The sequence below is a fragment of the Drosophila gunungcola genome, chromosome 3R (genome assembly GCF_025200985.1).
Source record: "Drosophila gunungcola strain Sukarami chromosome 3R, Dgunungcola_SK_2, whole genome shotgun sequence".
Lineage (NCBI taxonomy): Eukaryota > Metazoa > Arthropoda > Insecta > Diptera > Drosophilidae > Drosophila > Drosophila gunungcola.
The window spans coordinates 24,162,452-24,186,108 of NC_069139.1; the positions used below are offsets into that span (position 1 = coordinate 24,162,452).

At 44.8% G+C, this 23,657-nt stretch overlaps 8 protein-coding genes across 10 annotated transcripts in view; 3 read left to right on the top strand and 5 right to left on the bottom strand.

Annotated features, from left to right (window-relative positions):
• LOC128263882 (protein pellino) overlaps positions 1-7,590 on the bottom strand; it is a 30,404-nt gene extending 22,814 nt beyond the window's left edge. The window contains exon 1 of the mRNA XM_052999153.1: positions 7,457-7,590. Within this exon, the coding sequence (XP_052855113.1) occupies positions 7,457-7,467 (11 nt within the window). The 5' untranslated portion in view covers positions 7,468-7,590. The remainder of the gene's footprint in view (positions 1-7,456) is intronic.
• Positions 7,591-8,896: 1,306 nt separating this feature from the next.
• On the top strand, positions 8,897-16,409 carry LOC128263828 (C-1-tetrahydrofolate synthase, cytoplasmic). Of its 3 annotated transcripts, none has more exons than XM_052999102.1 (6): positions 8,897-9,039; positions 12,265-12,336; positions 12,400-12,610; positions 12,915-13,386; positions 14,110-15,947; positions 16,015-16,409. In XM_052999102.1, the coding sequence occupies exons 1-6, from the start codon at positions 8,969-8,971 to the stop codon at positions 16,255-16,257; spliced, it is 2,907 nt and encodes a 968-aa protein (XP_052855062.1). In that variant the 5' UTR covers positions 8,897-8,968; the 3' UTR covers positions 16,258-16,409. The 3 variants fall into 3 exon arrangements, with proteins under 3 accessions (XP_052855062.1, XP_052855070.1, XP_052855069.1); XM_052999109.1 differs by lacking the exon at positions 8,897-9,039 and adding an exon at positions 9,378-9,520; XM_052999110.1 differs by lacking the exons at positions 12,265-12,336; positions 12,400-12,610; positions 12,915-13,386; positions 14,110-15,947; positions 16,015-16,409 and adding an exon at positions 10,081-10,327.
• On the top strand, positions 10,332-11,452 carry LOC128263886 (probable methyltransferase-like protein 15 homolog). Its single transcript, XM_052999164.1, has one exon. The coding sequence runs from the start codon at positions 10,332-10,334 to the stop codon at positions 11,412-11,414; it is 1,083 nt and encodes a 360-aa protein (XP_052855124.1). The 3' UTR covers positions 11,415-11,452.
• A 149-nt stretch (positions 16,410-16,558) lies between the features above and the next one.
• LOC128263880 (uncharacterized) lies at positions 16,559-19,100 on the bottom strand. The gene is made up of 2 exons (XM_052999152.1): positions 18,726-19,100; positions 16,559-18,670 (listed from the first exon to the last, which is right to left on the bottom strand). The coding sequence occupies exon 2, from the start codon at positions 18,640-18,642 to the stop codon at positions 17,188-17,190; it is 1,455 nt and encodes a 484-aa protein (XP_052855112.1). The 5' UTR covers positions 18,643-18,670; positions 18,726-19,100; the 3' UTR covers positions 16,559-17,187.
• Positions 18,870-19,305, top strand: LOC128263922 (uncharacterized). Its single transcript, XM_052999200.1, has one exon. It carries the CDS (start codon positions 18,876-18,878, stop codon positions 19,239-19,241), a length of 366 nt encoding a protein of 121 aa, XP_052855160.1. The 5' UTR covers positions 18,870-18,875; the 3' UTR covers positions 19,242-19,305.
• LOC128263899 (peptide deformylase, mitochondrial) lies at positions 19,242-20,136 on the bottom strand. The gene is made up of 2 exons (XM_052999179.1): positions 19,680-20,136; positions 19,242-19,624 (listed from the first exon to the last, which is right to left on the bottom strand). Exons 1-2 carry the CDS (start codon positions 20,082-20,084, stop codon positions 19,313-19,315), a joined length of 717 nt encoding a protein of 238 aa, XP_052855139.1. The 5' UTR covers positions 20,085-20,136; the 3' UTR covers positions 19,242-19,312.
• Positions 20,137-20,346: 210 nt separating this feature from the next.
• LOC128263907 (peptide deformylase, mitochondrial) lies at positions 20,347-21,266 on the bottom strand. Its single transcript, XM_052999189.1, has 2 exons — positions 20,922-21,266; positions 20,347-20,746 (listed from the first exon to the last, which is right to left on the bottom strand). Exons 1-2 carry the CDS (start codon positions 21,198-21,200, stop codon positions 20,435-20,437), a joined length of 591 nt encoding a protein of 196 aa, XP_052855149.1. The 5' UTR covers positions 21,201-21,266; the 3' UTR covers positions 20,347-20,434.
• A 577-nt stretch (positions 21,267-21,843) lies between these two features.
• On the bottom strand, positions 21,844-23,531 carry LOC128263875 (protein phosphatase 1 regulatory subunit 36). Its single transcript, XM_052999148.1, has one exon. It carries the CDS (start codon positions 23,403-23,405, stop codon positions 21,942-21,944), a length of 1,464 nt encoding a protein of 487 aa, XP_052855108.1. The 5' UTR covers positions 23,406-23,531; the 3' UTR covers positions 21,844-21,941.
• Between the last annotated feature and the right edge of the window lie 126 nt (positions 23,532-23,657).

Genomic DNA, 23,657 nt, shown 5'->3' on the forward strand with positions numbered 1-23,657 from the left:
CGCCTCCAGTCTGCAAAACTCCAACTGACTTCGCGGAGACAGCCCACGCTATTTTCAACTGTTAACTAAGATACATATTTATGCGGATCCAACAATAACTAAGGAATTTCCCATTTCTGGTCTTTGTGATTTCTGCAATTTCTGTGCCTCCGTGTGTGGGAAATCAATTGTTCAAAAAAAAAATAAACGCGTCCCAGGCAAACTTGAGACATTGAGTTAGAGCCATGTAATTATTTCAAATGAGTTCACAAAACCGCACCAAAATATAAATAAACTGGCAAACAAAAAATAGACAACAAAGCAAACCGAAACCAATTCAATCCACCTCCAGGTCTTGGCCAAAGTCAAGTGGCGATGTGCGGGGGCAGCAGCAGCAGTAACAGTTTCCAATTGCCTTAAACTCCGAAAGTTTTTCAACCGAAACTTACCTGCAAAAAAAGAGCAAGGAAAGAAAACAATTTTTTTTTAGTATAAATGTATATTGGGCAAAAGTTTTTTGTCAGAGGGGAAAAGGATGAGATGGCCAGGACAGCAGCCAATGACCTAGCACACAAACACACACACACACACACACACACTGAGGGAGGAGAGCAATATCCTCTATCCTTTGTGGCAAACAGACTGGCACACACTCACTTTCCTGCGGGCACATTGTGCCGGGGAAACTCGAACTAAGCCACCTCGCAGACAAAGGATACGGCCTCCCCCTCCCCCTCCCCCTCCGTCGCCTCCGCATCCCCAGTCCACTTGAGGACCGGGCCCACCAACGTCTTTCACCGGGCCAAGCTTAGCCCGTCTTCTCATCTTCGCCTTATTCATCGTCTTTACACACAAACCGGAAATGCCCGACAAAACCAAAAAACAAGCTGGCAAGAAGAAAAGAGAGCCCCGCAAACAAAGTTCAGAATGCGCTTAAAGGAGCAGTTTCCTACAGTCAGCCTGCGTTTAAAGTGCAATGTGCCAGGGAATTAAGGTCAAATCATATACAAAAGCTCGTTCACGTCTGGCAACAGGCTAAGGCAACAGAACCAGAAACAGAAACAGCCAATGCAACTGCAACTGCAAAGGTCTAAGCCCGCATTTAGCTTTTAGCCAGCTTGTCTCGCTTTCAGCAGCGTCTGTGGTCTGAGAATCAGGGTTCTGAGCTCTGAGCTGCGCATATCAATGACACTCACATGGAAAACGGTTATTATGAACTATGAACTATAAGCATTAAAATACTCAACGATACTGCATAAATAGATATTAGCTACAATGTATGATAATAAAGTTTGATCTAGTTCTATTTACTTTCAAAATTACATGTGACACTGTCAGTTTTAAGAATTGGTTTAAGTCAAGATATAAAAAGACTTTAAGACAATACAACAAATATGTTTTAGAATCGAATACTTTGCTAGCTCTGCTGTCTGTTCTAAACTTTACTAAAACTTTCTTTTAAATTCTGCCACTTTTTTATACTTTAAGTAGTTATAAATTTATAAGACTGTTGAAAGTTCATAGAACAAACTGAAGTTGCATTTTTTGGACAACTTTCAAGAAACTTTTAAGAGTTTTAGGGGCGGCTAAACGAAGTGTACTTTATATGAATATTCCACCTTGCATAAAAGTTTAATCGAATTGTCTGTCTGTCTGTCTGTCTGTTCACCGTCTCCTGTCTACTGGGTGTCCCTGTGGTCGTTCACCCTTGACATCCTCTTCAGCGTTTCATGCGACCATGTTGGCACTTTTTGTGCTGTTGTTTTTTATTAAACATTGTTTTATTTTTTCCCGCAGGATGTTGGCAAGTTTTCATTGCAGCTGCAGCCCGGCGAGGCGCATATCCTGCCTGGACCTGCGGACAGTGGTGCCATATCCATGTCACAGTCTCCACAGGTCCGTCACAAAATATTCACAAGTCAAAATTAAAAGCGTTCATTAAGCAATTTTCATTTCACTTTCATATTTTTCACACTACAGCCCGAAAATTGCATCAGGCCCAATGCAAATTTGTCGTAAATGGTTGCAAATTACTTAAGCCAAGCCAACGGAGCGGCAAACAAGAGAAAACTTTCACTTGGCTAGCATGAAAGGAGGGGCAGTCGGGGCGGGGGCGGCTTCCTTATGTGGGTCAGCCGCCCCAGAGCATCAAACTTGCCTCCCATTTCGGGTAATCTCAAACGGTTCGTGCATTTGACACATCGAGTTCAAATGGCAATGCACGCCACGGCAATTTGGCTCCAATCTCAGGCGCTGTCCGAGAGATGTGCGCATTGATAAGCGCCGTGAACTTTGAACCCAGTGCCTCCAGCCTCAAATTTGGTCTTCCCTTTTTCCCTTCCTATCACAGTGTTTTTCTTCTTTAAGTGGATGCTTTAAGTTTTGGAATATCTATAAATTTTTAACTGGTCTTTGAAACGGAATGTAAATGAACTGTCATCAACAATGCAATTGTCAAAAACTTTAAAATATTATCGTGTAATAATAATGTGTTTACATAATTTGTTAGTTATTTAGGAAGAACAATTTTAACAGTTTAATATTATTTTTTGGAAAACTAAACTTTAATATTTTTCTTTTACTATTTTAAAGTCTGCGTAACACAATACGTATTGTTTATTGAAATCATTGAAAATTCTGGAGATAAAAAACCAAACAAACCTTGTATTAAACACTACTTAAATAGTGCAAAATATATGTCTTAGAAAATTCTTAGAAAAATTAAAATTAGGGTCTGGCCACTGCACTGCGGCTGCGATCGGCCAACAGTAAATATTACAGCTGGAGCAGTGTTCGGTCAGCAAATAGGCACAGGTCGTGGAAAAGGCAGGGGCATCAATGAGTGGGGATGGGGTGGAAGATGGGACCTCGATGAGGTTGTTGATACTGATGATTCTGCCTCTTTGTGCTCCGAGTCAGACGTAACTCAATGGGAAGAGCACAACGGCAGCACTCGTGATTAGTACGAAAAGGTATTTTTATTTAAATTTTTATTTAGTTTATTTATCCAGCCAGCTCACGCTGCCGCTTGTACTGTTTGCATTTTACGCTTGACATTTTCCGCCAGAGCTTATCAGAGCCAAACACACGAACAAATACGCTCCTAATTAAGGTTCTCTTTAGATTTCCAGAGCCAGATCCAGGTCACGTGTATTTACTTGTCTGATTAATTTTTTCTGGCTGCTTCTGCTGCTGGCTAATCAGAGATTTTCCTGCACCTTATCGGTGCACTTTGGGTTGAAACAAAAGTGAAATGATAAGCAAGGGCAAATGCAAAATGCAGCTGTATAAATGTGTAAAAAACCGACACAGGTTTAAAGCCGCACATAAAGGCAACTTAAAATGTTACTCAACCTGTCAGGTTATAAGCCGCCACCCGACACTTTTTTCAGTGTAAAGCGACGAATGAGAAAGCCGGGGAAAAGGGGGATAAGATCCATTAGACAGTCTGAAATGTTAATCTCAGTTAATTAAACTTTCAGCTAAAGAACCGTCAAGGTGAGCATGAAATTCTAAGGCGGATACTACCAATTTCCTATTCAAATATCACTGACAAGCTGAGCTCCTCTGCACTTGGCATTTCCAAGATATTAAATTGTGTCGCTCTATATGTCTATACATTTCATTAATTTGATTAAATTAAAAACAAATAAAGAAATTTCAAATCCAGAAATGGGCATGTCACTTTTTAATCATAAAGAGGTTATAAATTATTCAAATCATAAGCTGAGCTGTCGCACTGATAAGACGTTTTTTCTATGCTTGTAGAGTAAACCTAAGATAGACAAATGTTTAAAAATAAGTAAGCCTTAGATTAGAGTTGAAATATGAAACAATTCTCAATGAAATAAAATTGTTTATTAACTCCACTATTAATCAATCTGATACATTTGAATTTTTTTTATATTATATTTTATTTAAATATTTTGAAAATTACCTCTTGAAATGTACCTCAAAGTTAGAACCTCTCAACCCTTGGCCAAAAAAGTAATTCCAGCGTTATTCACTCGAGTCATGGGCATGAATAATATCAGTTAATTATGCTTATACCAGGGTATACATACATATGCATATGAATCAGCCAGAAATTGTGTGTGTATGTAGTGTAATTTTCATAAATAAATTTGCACTTAACAAATGAGCAACATAAGCAAAATGTTGCTAAGCGCAGCAACAGGCGGTGGAAAGATTGCAGTTCGGGGGGTGGAAAACAGGGAAAACCGGGGAGTGGGAAACAACAAGGAAGTCCGTAAAACAAAGCCAAGCTCAATGAAAAAACAGGGCAATGGCAGTCGCCAGACAAAAGCAGACAACAACATGTATAACAGCCAGCAGAACGGCAGAATTAAAATTTAATTTTAATCGCCAAAAAAGAATAAACAGATGGAAGAACAGCAGAAAGAGACGGACAGACAGAGAAATACAAGGAAGCGACTTATTCACACATACCATACGCCCATGAACATAATGGGGATCGGCGTGCAGACAAATAAATTTCCAAGCAGAAGGCAAACGGCCGCTGTGCAGCCACTGAAAATGCAAGCGCACAGCTGCGGCTAAGAGAATAGCCTCAAAAATAAGCTGACAAGAAGCGCTGATTAAAAAAAAAAATTTAACGGAAGTCGAAAGTTACTGCTAAAATTTGCACATTGTATTTTTATGACAATGGGACTTAAATATTTAATCATACTTGGGGGTTTGGACAACAAAAAAATACATCAAGAACAATTGCATTTGCTCCAAATAAATGCTGCCTTCAAGAAAAAAGTCTCTTAATAATTAAGATCGTAAAATTCACACTGCACTGCATTTAATAACTTCGCCTTTTAAAAAAGGAACGGTCTCAACCTTGAACATTACATTCCTGGCCGCGCCTGTACACGCATCGTGGAATTTAATAAACACCGAACAAAACAAAACAGAACAGACACGGCCATATGCATGAAGGCTGTGGATTTGTACATAAATCCCTGCGAGACGATCGCCAGAACCACAGACACAGCAACAACTACAACAAGAAACAGCAGATCAACAACAACTATGGAACCCAAACAACCGCAGAGCAACAACAACAACATGGGGAACAGGTCGCGGACTCAGGTAAACGGCAGGAAGTGTGCGAGTGCGAGCGAGGTGGCATCGATAAGGCACTGCCTCTGATAAATATCGATAAAAGGGGCAAGTATGTAGGTAGAATAGAAAAATTCTAGAAAAACGGCAAGGGAAATGATGCTGAGGGGGCGCGACAACGAATACAACAAGCCGAAAATCTAGAAAACCCGAAAAACAACAACAAACCAAGAACTGTAAAAAATGCAACAAGAAGAACCTGCTTGGAAAGCAACAACAACAACATCAAAAGAGGGAGAAGGCAACAAGAACACGAAAAACAACGCGACAAAGTAATGGAAAACGAGAAGGGAAATTTACACTGGAAAGTCGAAACTTGAATTCCCTAACAGTTATAACTAAACTTTGAAAATGCGTAGTTTTTTTTAGATCTATGAAATCGAAGACATACAACCAAAGTTGATTTATCCTGTGGTAGACTTAAATACCATCGGCAAGGATACAATACATATAAATAAGTATGTACATATTTATTATTGTCATACAAGCCTCTTAGTTATGCCACAACATCATCTGGAAGGGAATTAAAAATGTTAGAGGCAAAGTCTAAAATTAAATAAGCACGAGCGAGATGCACAAAGAGAAAAAGAGAGTCAGAAGGAGTGGGAGCGAGAGAGCAGGCAAGAGAATGCAACGTATGCAGTTATTTATGTAGGCGCAGCAGAGTTGTTGTTGTTAGTATTTTGGAGACCCGCAGATGAAAACTCAGAAAATCGTGTTTAAAATCAAATTGCAAAAGCAAACTCTACTTGGACATTATGTTGTTTTTTATCTACGCTTTTTGTTGTTGCTGGTGCAGTCGTGACGTCAGGGCGCATGCGTTAAACCGAATGCCGCTTTTCTATTTTGCTGTCATCTCAATGATGTTATGGCTATGTGTTCTTTAGTTCTAAAAAGGGGTATCCCCATTTCGTCGCCGTGTTGGTAACACCGCTTTATATTTAAAGCTATTCTCTAAACACGTTGGACTTGATAAGCTATCGGTAAATAGAAAAAGGGTGTCAAAGAAATTGAATTAAGTGGACCACAAATTTTGTTCACCTCTGCTAGAAAGGGTGGTTTGAAAGCGGAGCTTAGTTTGGAAGCGCACTGCAATCTTTAGAAGAATATTAGACACGCAAAAGCCACAACTACGATGAAAACTTAATTTGCACAAAAATATAGAGAAATAAAGGAATTTAAAATGGTGACAAAAAAGAGTAGACTGCCTTTATAGACATTCCTTTTTATTTAAATTAAGATTACGCCGTTAAAAGTAATAACTGATAACAACCAAAAAAACAACTACCTTTCAATCTAAACTTTTCACTAATTCTTAAAGTACTATTTGCATTTTCGAACGTAAAGAAAACAACCAAGGTTAACCAACATTTTTAAAATTAAATGATTAAAGAGCTTTTTAAGTAATTGGTCTGAAATGTGTAATTCTCAATAAAACAAACCCTATAATAATACACACTTTACTGGCAAACAAAAGTTGGATTGTATTTTAAATTAAACTAAAAAATATAAATTAATAATAATACAAGGGTACTAAAACTCCTATTCAGAAATAGAACCTTACGGCCTTCTGGTTGCTTTTGTATTTTTTTCAATTTGTTTTTGTTTGGGGAAAAACGCACACGAAATTTATGCGGCGTTGCGTTCTGGAGTTCTGAAACTGAAACATGAAGATTTCGGTGGTGCGGTGGTGATGGTGGTGCACCCAGAAGGGGTGTTTTTCCCAGCTGGGGGTTGATTGTTGTTGGAGCCGCCGTTTGGGGAAAAACTGGAGGTGGGGGGTCCGAGAAGCGAAGCAGTGACAAAATGCGCACACAAATAGAAACGCCAATCTTGCAGTGCGACGTAGTAGCGATTAACAAAAACCAAAAACGGAAAGCACACAGGGAAAACAATTATAAATTGCGTTATAATTTGTACGATATGGAAGCGGTGAGAATGTTTATCAGCCGTTAAGGGTTCAATAGACCCGACAGGCGCGGCAAATGCAACGCAAATCTCCAATTCAAAATACAAAATACAGGGAACTTTCGCAAAAGATATACATATATGTATAAAGTTTTATGCACAGAATAAATACGAAAAATATATAATTGTAAACTATTATTCTTAATTAATATTTGCTGTACAGTAAAGCCAATCTATACAGTGATCACCCCATTTTTTTTTATAGATTTCCTGTATATAGCGCGGCCTGTAGAACAATAAAAACAGACTGTGATGGACATATACGCTAATTGGGCTGTCGAAACGGGTTAACGACATTGCCCGATATCGGGGGATAGGTCTGACTGATAACTGTCGATCGTATCTGTAATGCATGTACGATTAATGGATGATAACTTACCGTTTTACCATTTTGTTGGTTACCCCCGAGTTGTTTTCCTGCTGAGTGCCAATATCAACGGATCTGTTATAATCCAGTTTTGATGTAAAGATTTTAATGCGACGGAAATTAATTTTGCCGATCTTTTTGTTAAACCTTTAAATAATCGATATGGACATTATGAATTAATTTTGGTTGCTGTGAAACGCGACTTTTACTTCCTAGAGTTAAGAAGTATTTCAAAAGCGATGGCGGCGCAGCGGGAGTCCAATTGGAAGACAAAAACAAGATATTAATAAATCGGGGAGACCGTGTAGATAGTTTTATTTATATTTTCAAATTGCAGGCCGTTCTTGTTTTTTATATATATTTTTTTTTACTTTTTCCTTCTGCTGCGACGCCAAAGCAAGGTTTATATTATTTTTTTTCTTGAGTGGCTGCACGAAAAATCACTTTATTGATCCGCTTTCGCCGTAATTATATTCACGTTTCTGCAGCGGAAAACGGCGGAGATTAGCACGCAATATGAATGCACTTTAGATTTTTCCCTTTCCAACTTTTCGCCCTCCCCCGCCTTTCCGCTTTTCCACTTTCCTTGCGGCGCTTAGTCACTTCGCATTCACTCACACTCACACTCGAAATGCACACTCCGAATTTGATTTACCTCTCGAATGCGATTTATTCAGCAATCTGCTTTCGATATTATTTATATTGCTCTTGCACTGGCTCATCCGCACACAGAATCTGAGGGATTTTCCTGTGTTATTTTCCGATACACATAAACAAAGCTCGCGGCGTTTGGCTTTTCCGCATCTCGCGCGCGTCTTCAAATGAAATTCGCTTTGATTTCGATCGCCTGGCAGTTTTCGAATCGCGACTTTTCAAATCGAATGCCTTTCCTTTTGTTTTGATGCTTAATTGTCAGCGATAAAACGGCGAAGGCAAAAACAAATAACGATGCGTGGTGATGCGGGCGGTGGTTTTTGTTCGTTCGCAAGTTGCAGTGTGACCGCAGATCGCAAGTGTGATTAATCCAGGCAAGCGCCTACGCCAGAAAAATGGGACTGAAAAATACCAGCAAACCAGTCGATATGAACTCCACTAACATTTAGCACAGACTCAACCCATTTAACCGATTAACAGATATATTAATTTTAATGATTTAATTAAATTGAACTTATTAACGCGATCTGACCCATACGTATATGCAAAAATAAACTTAGAATGTGCACTTTGATTTATTCAGTCAAATAAAGTTGTTCGCTCCTTTTATTGGCCAGAAATGTTAAATTACCGTAACATTTTTAGACTCACTTATTACTATTTAAAGGCTATGAATAAGTATATAAAATCTTTAAAAATTTCTATAAAATAGCTGGCAAAAGCTGAATAAAATTTAATGGTTCAACATTTTAATCGGAATACCGTTAGTGGAAACAGTCGATAGTATCGAATAAATATCCCAGCTCTAAGAACGTGTGTTTTTGTTGCGCTTGCAGCTGGTTTAATTTTAATTTTAAGATTTAAACAATTATGTCGGCGCAGTACCAGCGATTCCTGAAAGTACTTGAAAAGTGGCCAGCGGACAAAACAAAAGTTGGCAGGTGAGCATAATCAGCAAAAATAAATAACATAAATGTTCGTTCTGGCGGCGCAATCACTTTTGATTATCTAACAAATATTGACAAGACTTATTATTTGAGTAAATATGCATCCCCAATGCCTTGCAATTAGTGTTGTTACTTATAATTTATCAGATCAGTTTTGCAACATGCAAATGTGGGAGGAATTTCACAGTTTGCTAAGGTTTTTATCAGCCGGCGCGCCAAGAAATTTAGATTCCACCAGCTGACCCAAGACACTGTGGATCGTGTTGCATTTTGCTGGTTCTGGCCAGTAACTTGTGGATCTTGAGTTACAGGTATTTGATCCACTGGGCTGGCTCTACAAGGCTTTTATTGTCTTACCAGTTTTCCGAACGTTCAGACATCTTCTTAACTTAATTGATCTCGTGATAAACATGGCTCCTAAATTCACCTATCAGTTAGAGCCGGAGAAATTTATTTTGGGCGAAAAGCTCGATATGTAAGTTTGTGAATTTCCATTTGATTTTTCAATTGGCATTCAACAGGTTGTTGGTTAGAATAAAAGCGTGCTTATAATGATCTGTTAATAATTATTGGCTTATTAAAGCACACTTTAAGATTTTTACCCGATGATTTTTATGAAAATTATAGTACAGTTTAGGTTTTTCTTCTATAATATCTTATTATTTGCAAAATTTTTATTTGCAATTAGGGTGCAGATTTTTTGATAAATAGGGTTTAGATTAAATGCAATAAAATTTTCTAAGATAGACATAAAGACTGCTAAGCTAAAATCTTTGCATTAAAAGCTTTGACATCTTTTTCTTGCTATGAAGGTTTTACGGTTGGTTTTGCTCGCCTGTTAGTTTTCTCTCTATATGGTTTTCAATTACACCACCATCCAAGTGGTTTTCCAAACCAAACTCACAACTTTCGGAAAAGTGAACGAACCTCCGACCCAGCTGCGCCGCATGGAACGAACATCCACCACTGAAAACACACACACACCCATTAGTTGCAACTGCCACTAAACTTTCTCTCCTTTAACCCAAAAACAAGGGATCTCGGCGAGCAAATCCGCAAGCAGTTGACCAAGCTCACCAGCCTTGAGGACGGAGCCACGGACAAGCAGCTGGGTCGCCAGTTAGATGCTCTGGAGAGGCTCTCCAACAACGTCTACGCCAAGAAGTATCCGCGCACGTTTGAATCCACGGCCACCGGGTTAACGGCGGCCCAGTGTAGCCAAGTGTTGAGCTCCGAGTTTCTGCAATATCTTAACGAGGGAGAAGGCTCCAAAAAGAATTAGCAACATGATGAAGCGACTCCTAATCCCCACTAGACTGATACTGGACTGCTTGAGGCGCAGCTCGATGGAAGCGAAGACGGCTGCATCTCCTCCACACGTTCCTGTGCTCTGCGATACTGCTATTGATTACCTGCAACCTGTTCCCGGGGGCACCTATTTCGACATGACCTTCGGAGCTGGTGGCCACACGCGTCGTCTTCTGGAGAAGTGTCCCGAGGCGAAGGTCTTTGCCTTAGATCGAGATCCCATAGCACACCAGCTGGCTCGCGACATGAGCGAATCGAAGGAGTACAAAGGACGTCTGATTCCCCTTCTGGGAAAATTCTCCGACATACCAAAAATATTCAAGGAACATGGCCTGGCCAAGCATTCGGTGGATGGGATCCTCTTCGATTTTGGCTGCAGTTCCATGCAGTTCGATGAGGCGGTCAGAGGCTTCTCCATTTCCAAGGACGGACCACTGGACATGCGCATGGATGGGGGCCACAGCGGAGGCGTTACCGCCGCCGAGGTGCTCACCCACATCGAAGAGGGGGATCTGGTGAAGATCCTACGGTTCTATGGCGAAGAGAAAGCTGCCAAGAAGATTGCCAGAGGCCTGATAGACGCACGAAAGGCTCTCTTGAGAATTGAGACCACCAGGCAGTTGGCGGACATAGTAGAAAATATCATGGACGGCGGAGCCAGAAGGGATAAGCTACGAAGACCCGCCCACTCGGCCACGAAAACCTTTCAAGCCATCCGCATCTTTGTGAACAACGAGCTGAACGAGATCAACTACGGCATGGTTTTGGCCAACGAAATCCTCCGTGTGGATGGCCGCTTGGTCACCATCACCTTCCACTCGCTGGAGGATACCATCGTGAAGCGCCACATCAACGGAAACGTGTTGGCCGGAGCCGCCAATGCCTTGCCCCTCAAGTATTCCAGCCACTATGCCATCGACGAACCGGAGATGCTGGAATCGCTCACAAAGAAAAATTGGAGGCAACTCCATCGCCATGTCATCGTGCCGGATGCCGAGGAAGTGGCCAGAAACACACGCAGTCGATCCGCCAAGCTGAGAGCAGCCGTCAAAACAAACTAAACGCATGTCAATAAAACTTCCCTCGGTCTAGTCCAGAATTCTCACCCTCGCGATCTATTTTTTTCTCTATCTCTCTGTGTGTGTGGATTGCTCTGCTTATCTGCCCAACCAATTGGCACCCGCTGATAAGGACTGGTTTATCTATTTACCGGAGTTATTTGTGGTTCTCGTGCAGAATGATTTGGGCCTTGGGCATTTTTTTGTTTAGTTAGATTAGGAAATTGCTGTTAATTGTTAGGTAGATAAGTAGTTTGGAACAGTGGGACCGATTTACCTTAGCTTTCTAATGTTTCACTTAGCTTTTGATAAAAACAATTTTCTAGATTTACCAAATTATCCTATAGAAGTAGTTGTATAAGATTTACTACCTACCATATGGTCAATAGTCCATTTATTTATTAGTCTCATTAAAATTTCGAGTACTACTTTCAAGTGCTTCATATCAGTAACATACGGATTTGATATGGAAATATGTTTTGCTACCCATTTTTCACGATGGTATCCATGGTATTTGTTTACCATTCCCACTCTGCGGTTGTTTTTCTCTCGGAGATGGGTCATGTTGTGGCTCTTAAAGCCACTGGCGCACGTCAGCCGGTGTTGTTCACGGTTGCCAATCGCAAGATGTGACCCGCGAGAAACCCGAAACCGATAATCTGTAAGGCGCCTGATAAGGGAGCGGGATTACGAAGTGGAGAGGGGCGCGGCAGAGCACCTTTGTAGGCTATAGATAGGGGCACCCATGGAACGCTCCGTTCAGTTGCATTGCGCGAGCCGAGTTGGCGTGGCTAGTGAGGCGAAATTTTCGGTCTTCCGGACTAAAGTATTTTACGGGCTTACGTTTTTTCAGCGAAGAGCGGAGCGCAGAGCCGGCGGTCAAGATGAGCGAGGCGAAGATCATATCGGGCACGGCGGTGGCCAAGTGAGTGGCAAGAACTAGCAGATCCCAAGTCCCTGCTTTACCCTATCCTTTAACCCGTGACAGATCCATTCGCGAGGAGCTGCGTAACGAGGTGGCTGGTATGGGCAAGCAGTTGGCGAACTTTGTGCCCGGCCTGAGGATCGTTCAGGTGGGCGGACGCGAGGACTCCAACGTCTACATTCGCATGAAGATCAAGGCAGCCACCGAGATCGGCATCGATGCCGCCCACGTCCAGCTGCCACGATCCATCACCGAGGTGGAACTGCTCGATAAGGTGAGTACTCAATTCAAGGAAGTTATGCAATAAAGTGTTCGCTTGACAGAAAAATAAAATTAAAGCCTTAAATATTTTCTTTAAAAACATAAAATATATAATTTTTAATAATAATGAAATCAAATTGTAATTAAAAGAAGCATTTTAAATAATAACCAATTTATTTTGTATTTAAATATAACTTTAATTTAGTTCTTAAACGATTATGATTCCTGTGTAGAATCTTGTAGTGCTAAATTAATAGTTCGATCAGCAATGTTAATGTTTCTGTTTTTAATAAATACTAACCCTTATATAATTCCAGATCAACGACCTGAATGAGGATCCGCGGGTACATGGCATCATAGTGCAAATGCCCCTGGATAGCGATAGTCGCATCGATTCGCATCGCATCACGGACGCAGTTTCTCCGGAAAAGGATGTCGATGGCCTGCACACGGTGAACGAGGGTCGCCTGGCCATCGGTGACCATGGAGGGTTCCTGCCCTGCACCCCCTGGGGCTGCCTGGAGCTCATCCGCCGCTCCGGAGTGGAGATCGCCGGGGCGAGGGCTGTGGTCCTGGGTCGCAGCAAGATCGTTGGCACTCCCGCTGCCGAACTGCTCAAGTGGGCCAATGCCACGGTCACGGTGTGCCACTCGAAGACCCGCAACCTGGAGGAGATCACCCGCAGTGCCGACATCCTGGTGGTTGGCATCGGAGTGGCCGAAATGGTCAAGGGTTCGTGGATAAAACCGGGAGCTGTGGTCATCGATTGCGGCATCAATGTGAAGCCAGGTGAGTGAAGAAATACTTTATAGATCGCCTTGACACTATCCAAAATAATGATTAGAAAAAGGCTGTTTTCATCGAACAATTGGGTACTTGGACATAAATGGGAGACTCTTACAAGACACATACACATTGCCCAGTTTTTTAGGGACCTGTTACACTCTACGAATGTTAAAGTAAATTTAAATATATGTATATTGAGAAATACAAATATTTATTTCCTAAAAAAACAAAAAAAAAAAAAAAAAAAAAAATTAAGGAAGAAATGTTTAAAACTATCTATCTGACAATTGTTTTCAAGTTTCAGAATATTTGTTGAAGAAAAGTTGTGAGGCGTATTGAAATTGCATTAGTTACCACATTAATTATTTTTGGGATATATTTGTAAAAAGTTTTTATGTATAGTACATTTTATTAGGGCTCTATTGTAAGTATATTCGTTCATTTATTTGATGTTGTTTTAAAAAAAAAGTTTTCCATATTTTGTGTTTGAAAAACAGTTTTCGAAACATTTCCCACCCATGCAACGGCAGACCAAACTTTTCCACTTGTTTACTGATTTCCCCTCAATCGCTTATCAGGGCATTGGACCCCCTAGTGGGACCCCTGACCCCCGGAGATAAGAAATGATTTTGTTTTCAAAAATCGGGCTCTTGAGAGTTAGTTAGGGAAGAGCTCCCGATCGGTACAAACCGATACAAGACTGACACACTCCTCAATCCTTTCCAGACGCCAGCAAGGCCAGTGGCAGTCGGCTGGTTGGGGACGTGGCCTACGAGGAGGCACTCCAGGTGGCCGGACATCTGACACCCGTACCCGGCGGCGTGGGACCCATGACGGTGGCCATGCTGATGAAGAACACCGTGCGCTCGGCGGTCCGATCCCTGGAGCGCCAGTTGAGGAGCGAGTGGACCCTGCAAACGCTGCCCCTGAAGCCCTTGCGTCCCGTGCCCAGCGACATTGTGATTGCCCGGGCCCAAAAGCCCAAGGACATCGCTGTGCTGGCCAAGGAGATTGGTCTGGACGCTCGAGAGGTGTCACTGTATGGCAACAAGAAGGCCAAGATTTCGCTGTCTGTCCTGGAGCGTCTGGCGGACAAGGAGGCGGGTCACTATGTGGTGGTGGCCGGCATGACACCCACGCCCCTGGGCGAGGGAAAGACCACCACGCTGATGGGCCTGGTCCAGGCCCTGGGAGCCCACAAGCAGCGGAACACCATGGCTGCCTTGAGGCAGCCCTCCCAAGGTCCCACCTTCGGCATCAAGGGAGGAGCGGCTGGCGGGGGCTACGCCCAGGTTATCCCCATGGAGGAGTTCAACCTCCATCTGACCGGAGACATCCATGCGGTGTCTGCGGCCAATAACTTGCTGGCCGCCCAGCTGGACACCCGCATCTTCCACGAGAACACCCAAAAGGACAAACCCCTGTACGAGAGGTTGGTGCCGAAGGTCAAGGGGGAGCGCAAGTTCAGCAACATCCAGCTGCGTCGCCTCCAGAAACTGGGCATAACCAAGACCGATCCCGATTCGCTGACCGAAGAGGAGTACGGATCCTTCGCCCGGCTGGACATCGATCCGGATACCATCATGTGGGAGCGTGTGGTGGACATCAACGATCGCTACCTGCGCAGCATCACCGTTGGGCAGTCGCCCACCGAGAAGGGCATCTCGCGGGAGACCCGCTTCTCCATCTCGGTGGCCAGTGAGATCATGGCTGTGCTGGCTCTGTCCCGCTGCCTGGAGGACATGAAGCGGCGTCTGGCCGACATGGTGGTGGCCTTCGACAGACGGGGCAAGCCGGTGACCGCCGATGATCTGGGCGTAACTGGCGCCCTGGCCGTGCTCCTCAAGGATGCCCTCGAGCCCAACCTGATGCAGTCGCTCGAGGGAACGCCGGTCCTGGTGCACGCTGGTCCCTTTGCCAACATAGCCCACGGCTGCAACTCCATCATCGCCGACGAAATCGGTCTGAAGCTGGTGGGCAAGGACGGATTCGTCTGCACGGAGGCGGGATTCGGCTCGGATATTGGCATGGAGAAGTTCTGCAACATCAAGTGCCGCACGTCCGGACGTAAGCCCAACGCCATGGTGCTGGTGGCCACCGTGAGGGCCATCAAGATGCACGGAGGCGGCGCACCCGTCACCCCCGGAGCCCCCTTGAACAAGCAGTACACCGAGGAGAACCTGGAGCTGGTGGAGAAGGGCCTGCCCAATCTTCTGCAGCACATCGCCAACGGCAAGGCCTTCGGCATGCCCGTGGTGGTGAGTCTGAATGCCCACTCGGCGGACACCCCGGCGGAGCATGAGCTGGTCAAGAAGGCGGCCCTGGAGGCGGGCGCCTTCGCCGCCGTGGTGGCCACCCACTGGGCGGACGGAGGAGCCGGTGCCGTGGAGTTGGCCGATGCCGTCATCAGGGCCTGCGAACAGGGCAACCAGTTCCGACTGCTGTACGATTTGGAGCTTCCGCTGCTGGACAAGATGAACAAGATAGCCACGACGATGTACGGCGCTGGAAAGGTGCTGCTCTCGCCGGCGGCCGAGGAGAAAGTCAAGCGACTGACGGAGGCGGTAAGTCATGCTTTGATATCTATAACTTATTTTATCATCACAATTTTATTTCACTTTGGGTCACCAGGGCTTCGGCAACCTACCCATTTGCATGTCCAAGGTATCCGGCTCCTTCACGGGCGATGCCAAGATCAAGGGCGCGCCCAAGGGCTTCACCCTGGACGTGGAGGATGTTTACGTTTCCGCCGGAGCCGGTTTCGTGGTCGCCATGTGCGGCGAGGTCACCAAAATGCCGGGTCTTCCCACACGCCCGGCCATATACGACATTGATCTGAACACCGAAACCGGACAAATCGAGGGCCTATTTTAGACTGCTCGCTGGACAAGGCGTAGATTGCCGCCAATTCAAAAAGCATTTCCATATCCAAATTCCAAAAAAATAAAACATGTTTCGTTTTTATATGTATATACATTGATATAGAGATAAGTTTTAAAAGTTCTAAATACAGATTTTTGACGGATTGTGGTATCTTTTATAGTTATTTTCTAGAAATCAACTTTTACTGTGCTTTTGGGTATAAAAGTAATCTTCCTACGGTCCTAAGTCAAAGAATCTTTCAGAAATACATACATAAATCGAAACCAATAAATGTCTATATAGCACCGCCCAAACCGCGAATTTAAGACACCTTAATTTGTTATTGAAAATATTTTTTTTTTTGGATTCAAATGTTCTTAATGACATACATATACATATATAAATGTATATATTGACCTTGTGATCTTATGAACTCATTTTTTTTTTTAGTCCTGGTCGACTAATCTGGGAGTATCTAGATTTGGATGTCTATGGTGGGCGTAGAAAAAGAATATCTGTTCTGTTTTTTTTTATTTTCAACGAACTTTTACGACAAACCACTAAAAATACAAGAACGTAGTTTCTTTCTATAAGAAAATTGTATATTTTGTACTTGTCACTCGAACATATAATTAATTTTCGAAATAAAATTTCGGAAACTTTCGTTGTTTTCGATTGGGAGATTGTCAGAACTTTTTACCTTTTTACTTGAATACCTACATTCTTTACAAATTATCTGGCATTTGAACTTATGTAATAAAATAAGGACTTATGTTAGCAATGAACTTAAAACTTAAATCTTAAACTAACATAATATAAGCAACTTATTGGTGAAACAAGCGAGGCCTGGAAAGCTTTATGGATTTGCTTGAATATGTTCTCACTTGTTCATGGAAATGGTACAATTGGATGGATATAAATTTTCGAAATGGAGTTATCAAATTAAAATGTTTTTCTTGGTGCCCTTAAGCTGTAGCGCGATGCCATACTTCCACCGTGCGTTGTGATGCTGTCTATATCCCCCTCTCTGTCCTCCTTGCGTATCTTGGACATCATTTTAAAGTAGTTAGAGATGATCAGATCGACCCTCGGACCCTTGGACTCGCCGGCCAGCTCCTTTTCGCAGCGCGAGACCACATTCGTGAGCAGACCGCCGGACTTGAAGAACAGGATGTTGATGTCTCGTTTCACCCACTTGCAGACCTGCTGGTGAGTGTAGGGCTCAAAAATTTTAATAATCTGGTAGAAGTGCTCGTAGTTCTCCGACATCTTCCGCATCTTGAGCTCATCCATCTTGGGCACCACCAGGTGAGGTCTCCTGATGATGTGGTATGGGTCATACTGTTCGGAAAAGTTCGAGTAGCGCACAGCGGGCCAATCCAGAATGAGAAGAGTGTTGTAGAGCTTCTTCGGATGTCCAAGGATGCCGTGCGATACGTCAATCAAGGACAGCTGTGACCCTGGCACTAAGTACTCCAGCTCCATCTCGGCAATGCGGATGTCGGAGCCCCTGTACTTGCGCTCCCCTATCCACAGAATGGGTAGATCCTCATCCGAAACCAGCTTCAGCTCCTGGATCAGGGGCGATTCCTGGATGCGATAGTTGTAGTTCTTGCTGTTCCTGCCGTAGAGAAGACTTCGCTCCGCAGCCGTGAAGCTGAGATACTCGGGATGGGCGGATACAAAGTGCTCCGAGCGGAACAGACGATTCATCTCCATTTCGATGACGAAATACGCCCGGCGATGCATGCAGATCCAGATGATTTGGATGGACACGGCCAGGAACTGCTCGTGGAAGTACTTGTCGTGGATTGTGGCTGAAATGTTGGATATCGGTTTCATGTGGTAAAACCTGGCCATGTCGCCCTCGCCCCCGATGATGCGGCAGTAGTTGCGGGCCACGAGCATGCGGTACTGGCTCAAGTAGACGGAGAAGGTCTGCTTCATCTCGTTGGTCTGGGCGCTCTGCACCTGGGCCAACTGACCGGAAAGTTCGTCGCGACGGATCAGCACAAACTCCACCATGCGCAAATAGTACTCGAAGTATATGATCAGGGCGTGGATCAAGGAATGAACCTCCGGCGTGTGCATGAAATCAACGAACTTGTACGTCAGAAACTCGTGCGGCATCAGGTAGAGCACCAAATCTCTAATATCCCGGACCACCACCGTGTCACTGTTGTTGGACTTGGCTCGCACATATTCCTGCCGAAAGATGAGCTCTTCCTCCTGGTCCATGGTGCGCAGGAACTTGTAGCCATTGGTGGTAATAAACCGCTCCCTGGCGTTCTCCAGATCGTTGTGCGCCTCGAAGTGGAGGCAGTCCCTCTCCGAATCCCAAGACCACTTGCCGCTAAAGTACTTGGGGGCGTAGTTATCCACATGAACGCGCTTCATTTCGAATGTTTCTAGTTTGTCAGTTGTTCTGTGAAGTCGGTGTTGCTGTTAGGTCTATACTTTGAGTTGTGTTGATTGTTTACCTGCTAAAGGAACTGAAGTTGTTTCCACCCAAGTGTCCAATCTCTATATAACATGCTCTTTCCTGTCAATATCAGATAAACCCTTGCTTATATCTGATCAGGCACTAGGAAAGGAGGTGACTGGCGACCTTTTCCGTCGTGTGTTTCAACATGTTCCGGCGCAACATTGCCCAGCCGGTCATACGGCAGTTTATTCTGCGCACCGCTGTACTCAACTTTCTGAGCAAGAGTTTGAAGCAGCAGTGGAATGACCTGCGCCAGTTGATCGCCCTTCTCGTACAGAGCGAGGAGTATCAGAAGGACGAAGCTCAGCTAGTTGAGGTACTAGAGTTGAAGGTGGCCGCATCGCATCGTCTGCTGAAGCGCGAGTACGACGAACTTTTCATCTACATGATGGACAAGCGCGATCTGTGGGACAGCCCGGAGTACTTCAAGGCCAAGGCGGCGCTGGGATCGGCCATCCACAACCTGCGGACGTGTGCACCCACCAAAACAATGGACGAAGGCCAGCCGTGATGAAGAGTTGCCAAACGATATATAGACTTCCATTCAATCAGTATATACATACACACAAAGCCAATCCTTAACTACTTGTAAAAGGGTATCTCCACGCGTCCGGACTTTGTGTTGACCGCCTCCCAGCAGGTGCAGGCAAAGGTGGAGCGGTCCATGTGGTCAGTGTACAGCTTCCCCTCCAGGTGGTCCATTTCGTGCTGGGCTATCCTGGCATTCCAGCCACTCAGTGCCAGTTCGCTGGCTTTTCCATGTTGGTTAAGACCCGATAGTTTCACCCCCTCGAAGCGCTCCACATCGGCTGAGTAGCCCCGCACACTCATGCAGCCCTCGGGATGTTTCAGCTTGGAGTGATTGGTCACCGTCAGCACGGGATTGATGAGAATCTGAAAGGCCAAGGGGTCGGGTCAGAAGTGTTGGGTAAAATCCCCCCCTCCTTACAGTCAGTGGCAGCTCGGACATTTGGCGTGCCTGGTAGACCGCCTCGGGAAGCTCCTTTCGGATCCGTCCCTTGAACTCCATGGCAATGATCCTGAGGGAAACTCCAATCTGGGGCGCCGCAATGCCCACGCAGTCGAATTTCCTCAGCACCTTGACCATCTGCTCGACTATGGCCTCGATCTCGGGGCTTTCAATGTGTTCCGTGGGCACCAGAGCCGCCTGTTGCCTCAGAATGGGGTCTCCAATCTGGGTGAAGTGGTTATAAGGCGGCAGGTTGGTGCGCTCCGTGGTCCACAGTTGTTGATACCACTTCCTGAGGGACTGACTCGCTGGAGGACTTGTTCCCAGGCACCGCCAGTGTCTCAGAATAGTTTGGCAGAGTTTAATCCTTGGCTTTAGCAGCATTTTGTTTAATCCGTTGTTGTTTAACCTCTTTTTTTGCCAGCTGACCGGCTTCCATTAGAGATGGAACTTATGGTGACTATCGATAGATCGATTAAAAGGCGTTTTGAAATTGGCGCCCAACATTATGTAAATTTTATTAAAATTTTAATGTTATCATGATTTTCGAAAAAATAGTTTGTACAATTCAGTAATTTTTATTTAGTTTTAAGCAATTAAAATGTAGGAATTAAAATTTTATTCATATGTTTTAAAAGTATCACAAATTAACAATACAAAAGAGGAAAAACAAAAACTGAAAAAAGGAGTTTTAAAAAAAAAGTTAGCTGGTTTCAATGTAGTTCTAATAATGATCACTTATGAAACCAAATGGCCGATCGACCTTCGGCCGCGTTGACCTGCTCCCAGCTGACACACTTGAAGCTGGAGACATCCATGCGGTCCACGTAGATGGTTCCATTCAGGTGATCCACCTCGTGCTGGGCGATCCGTGCACTCCAGCCCTCCAATTCCATTTCGGACGGGGTGTCCAGCTTGCCGATCCCTCGGATGCGAACCTTATCGTACCGCTGCACCTCAGCGGAATAGCCCCGCACACTCATACAGCCCTCGGGATGTGTGTTCACCTGGCTGCTGATTATCTCCAGCTCGGGATTTACAAAGACCTGTAAGCATATGATTTACGATGTGAAAATCACGGGATCTTGTAACTCTTTATAAATAAAATACGGTTCACTCGGATAGAAAAGTAGACAAGTCGTACTAGGTTTTGTTTCCCAAACGGATAATACGTAAATAATTATGCTATTTGCATTTTTTATCCGATCAAGGAAAACTTACCGCCAAAGGCATTGTGGACATTTTGCGCGCCTTGTAGATTTCCGGCTTAAATTGCTCTTTCTTGCCCTCCCGGAATTCCATTACGATAATGCGCAACGGTATTCCGATTTGGGGCGCTGCCACGCCCACGCAATCGTAGTGACGTAACACCTTCACCATGCGGTCTATAATCTGGTCGATCTCCTTGGTGTCGATGCGCTCCGGGGGAACTTCCTCGGCCACTTGGCGCAGCACAGGATCCCCAATCTGGGTGAAGTGGCGATATGGCGGTTCGGACATGATTCCGGTCGCAAGGTGCGGCTCCCAACTGAACAGTGTCTGTCGGGCAACTGCTGCACAGGGCTGGCGAGTTGAGAAGATTTTGCTTCGATAACCTTATCTCGGGATCAGCTGGTTTAAGGCATTATATACAGTGGGAACGATATGTTACTAGCAGTTTTGGGCTGTACCTAGTTACTTGTACCTAGGCACGTACCTTGTTAGAAATTTGGTATCTTATACCTTACCTAGGTACAACATAAATAAGCTTACCTTTCACCTTACTCGGGTTTTTATTTGTCTTATGTATAAGCTATGTATTGTATGTTAGGTATATGTATTTATTTTTGTTTTTTAATGATATTGAAACAGTACGATAATTTTTTTTATAAGTTCCGAAAAATAGCAACTTGAAGATAAGTTAATTCCTCCGCATATGCAAGGTACAATGATGTTTATACAACTAAAAATTATTTGCCAGAACGATGCCAAATAACATAATTGGGAACAAAAATAATAATACAAATCAAAGAATTAATTGAAAAAAAATGAGTTTTTCTCTTTTTTGTACATTTTTACCTTTTTTTTTAATACTCTTTTTGCGAAACACTTTAACCTTATTTGTTGGATAATATTATTGAAAACGCAGTCGAGACCAGACCAATTGTAAATAACCAGCGTAATGATTTTATTCACGGAATTCAAATTTTGAAGCAATGCTAGTGAAAATACCAGTAAAGCAATTTTTAAAGAGATGAGGAATCACTCGAAGTAGTACTCCTGGGCGGTTTTCTTCTGGCGCGGCGAGTTGAAGCCACCGATGCGCGAGGACGTGAGGCTGATGTTGTCCGCTTCGTAGGGCGTTCCCTTGCGCAGCCTGGACTTGACCTTGAAGTAGTTGGCGATGACCTGGTCGACCTTGGTGGGCGGGACCTTCTCGGCCAGCTCCTTCTCGCAGCGGGAGACGATGTTGGTGAGCAGCAGTCCGCCGGAGCGATAGAACTGGACGAGCTTGTCCCGCTTGAGCCACTTGTTCAGGATCTGCAGGCTGTGCGGCTCGTAGATGCGGTACACCTTGTAGAAGTGCTCGTAGTGCTCGCTCATCTTGCGCACCTTCATGGCGTCGATCCGGGGAATGTCCAGGTGCGGCTGGCGGATGATGTGGTACGGGTCGTACTGCTGCGAGAAGTTCGAGTAGCGCACGGTGGGCCAGTCCAGGTCGAGGATGGTGTTGTAGAGCTTCTTCGGATGTCCGAGGATGCCGTGCGCCACATCGATCATGCGCAGCTGCGGCCCGGGCACAATGTACTCCAGCTCCATCTCGGCAATGCGGCGGTCGGTGCCGCGGTACTTGCGCTCCCCGATCCACAGGATGGGCATGTCCTCCTCCGCCACGTGCTCCAGCTCCTGGATAAGCGGCGAGATCTGGGTGCGGTAGTTGACGATCTTGTTGTGCGGCCCGTAGAGGAGACTGCGCTCCGCCGGCGTGAAGCTGAGATACTCCGGCCGGGTCATCACGAAGTGATCGGACCGGAACAGCCGGTTCATCTCCATCTCGATGACGTTGTACGCCCGCCGGTGCATGCAGATCCACACGATCTGGGTCATCACGGCCAGGAACTGCTCGTGGAAGACCTTGTCGCGGCTCGTGTCCGAAATGTTGACGATCTCCTTCATGTGGTAGTAGTGGGCCATGTCGCCCTCGCCCTTCAGGATCACGCTGTAGTTGCGGGCCACCAGCAGCCGGTACTGGCTGAGGTACACCGAGAAGATCTTCTTCATCTCGATGGTCTGGTCGCTCTGGATCTGGTCGGCCAGCTCGTCGCGACGCACCAGTACGAACTCCACCATGCGCAGGAAGTACTCGAAGTAGATGATCAGGGCGTGGATGAGGCGGTGCACTGCCGGGCGGTGCATGAAGTCCACGAAGCGGTGGGTCAGGAACTCGCTGGGCATCAGGAAGAGGACCAGGTCGCGGACATCGTTAATCACCAGCGTGTCCGAGTCGTAGGTGCTGGTGTCCCGCACATACGCCTGCCGGAAGATCAGCTCCTCCTCCTGGTCGATGGTGCGCAGGAACTTGTAGCCGTTGGTCGTGATATACCGCTCCCGGGCATCCTCCAAATCGTTGTGCGGCTCGAACTCCAGGCAGTCCTTCTCCGCGTTCCACGACCACTTCCCACTGTAGTACTTCGGCGTGTAGTTGTCCACATGGACTCTCTTCATGGCTGCGTATTTCTGGGTTTTGTTTGAATATTTTTTTAATAAATATTTTAATTTGTTTGTATTTTCTTGTAATATGTGTATGTAGACCCTTCGAGTTGTCTGTGTGGTGTGAAATTCTGTTTTAAAATGGGGAAACCATATGACAGGCTTTGAAATAAAGTTCATTTCCAATTAAGGTACACAGCCAAAAAATTACATAAAGCATTTGTACTTGTTCGTCATAATTGCGTCTATAGAAAACTATATTCCATT

Bases quoted from the DNA above. Each gene is read 5' to 3' on its own strand.
- LOC128263886 (XM_052999164.1), top strand. From the start codon at position 10,332: ATGATGAAGCGACTCCTAATCCCCACTAGACTGATACTGGACTGCTTG.
- LOC128263875 (XM_052999148.1), bottom strand. From the start codon at position 23,405: ATGAAGAGAGTCCATGTGGACAACTACACGCCGAAGTACTACAGTGGG.
- LOC128263907 (XM_052999189.1), bottom strand. From the start codon at position 21,200: ATGTCCGAACCGCCATATCGCCACTTCACCCAGATTGGGGATCCTGTG. The intron at 20,747-20,921 runs GTAAGTTTTCCT...ATATGCTTACAG, and splicing joins TGTCCACAATGCCTTTGGCG to GTCTTTGTAAATCCCGAGCT.
- LOC128263899 (XM_052999179.1), bottom strand. From the start codon at position 20,084: ATGCTGCTAAAGCCAAGGATTAAACTCTGCCAAACTATTCTGAGACAC. The intron at 19,625-19,679 runs GTAAGGAGGGGG...TTGGCCTTTCAG, and splicing joins TGTCCGAGCTGCCACTGACT to ATTCTCATCAATCCCGTGCT.
- LOC128263880 (XM_052999152.1), bottom strand. From the start codon at position 18,642: ATGAAGCGCGTTCATGTGGATAACTACGCCCCCAAGTACTTTAGCGGC.
- LOC128263922 (XM_052999200.1), top strand. From the start codon at position 18,876: ATGTTCCGGCGCAACATTGCCCAGCCGGTCATACGGCAGTTTATTCTG.
- LOC128263828 (XM_052999102.1), top strand. From the start codon at position 8,969: ATGTCGGCGCAGTACCAGCGATTCCTGAAAGTACTTGAAAAGTGGCCA. The intron at 13,387-14,109 runs GTGAGTGAAGAA...AATCCTTTCCAG, and splicing joins CGGCATCAATGTGAAGCCAG to ACGCCAGCAAGGCCAGTGGC. The intron at 15,948-16,014 runs GTAAGTCATGCT...TTGGGTCACCAG, and splicing joins TCAAGCGACTGACGGAGGCG to GGCTTCGGCAACCTACCCAT.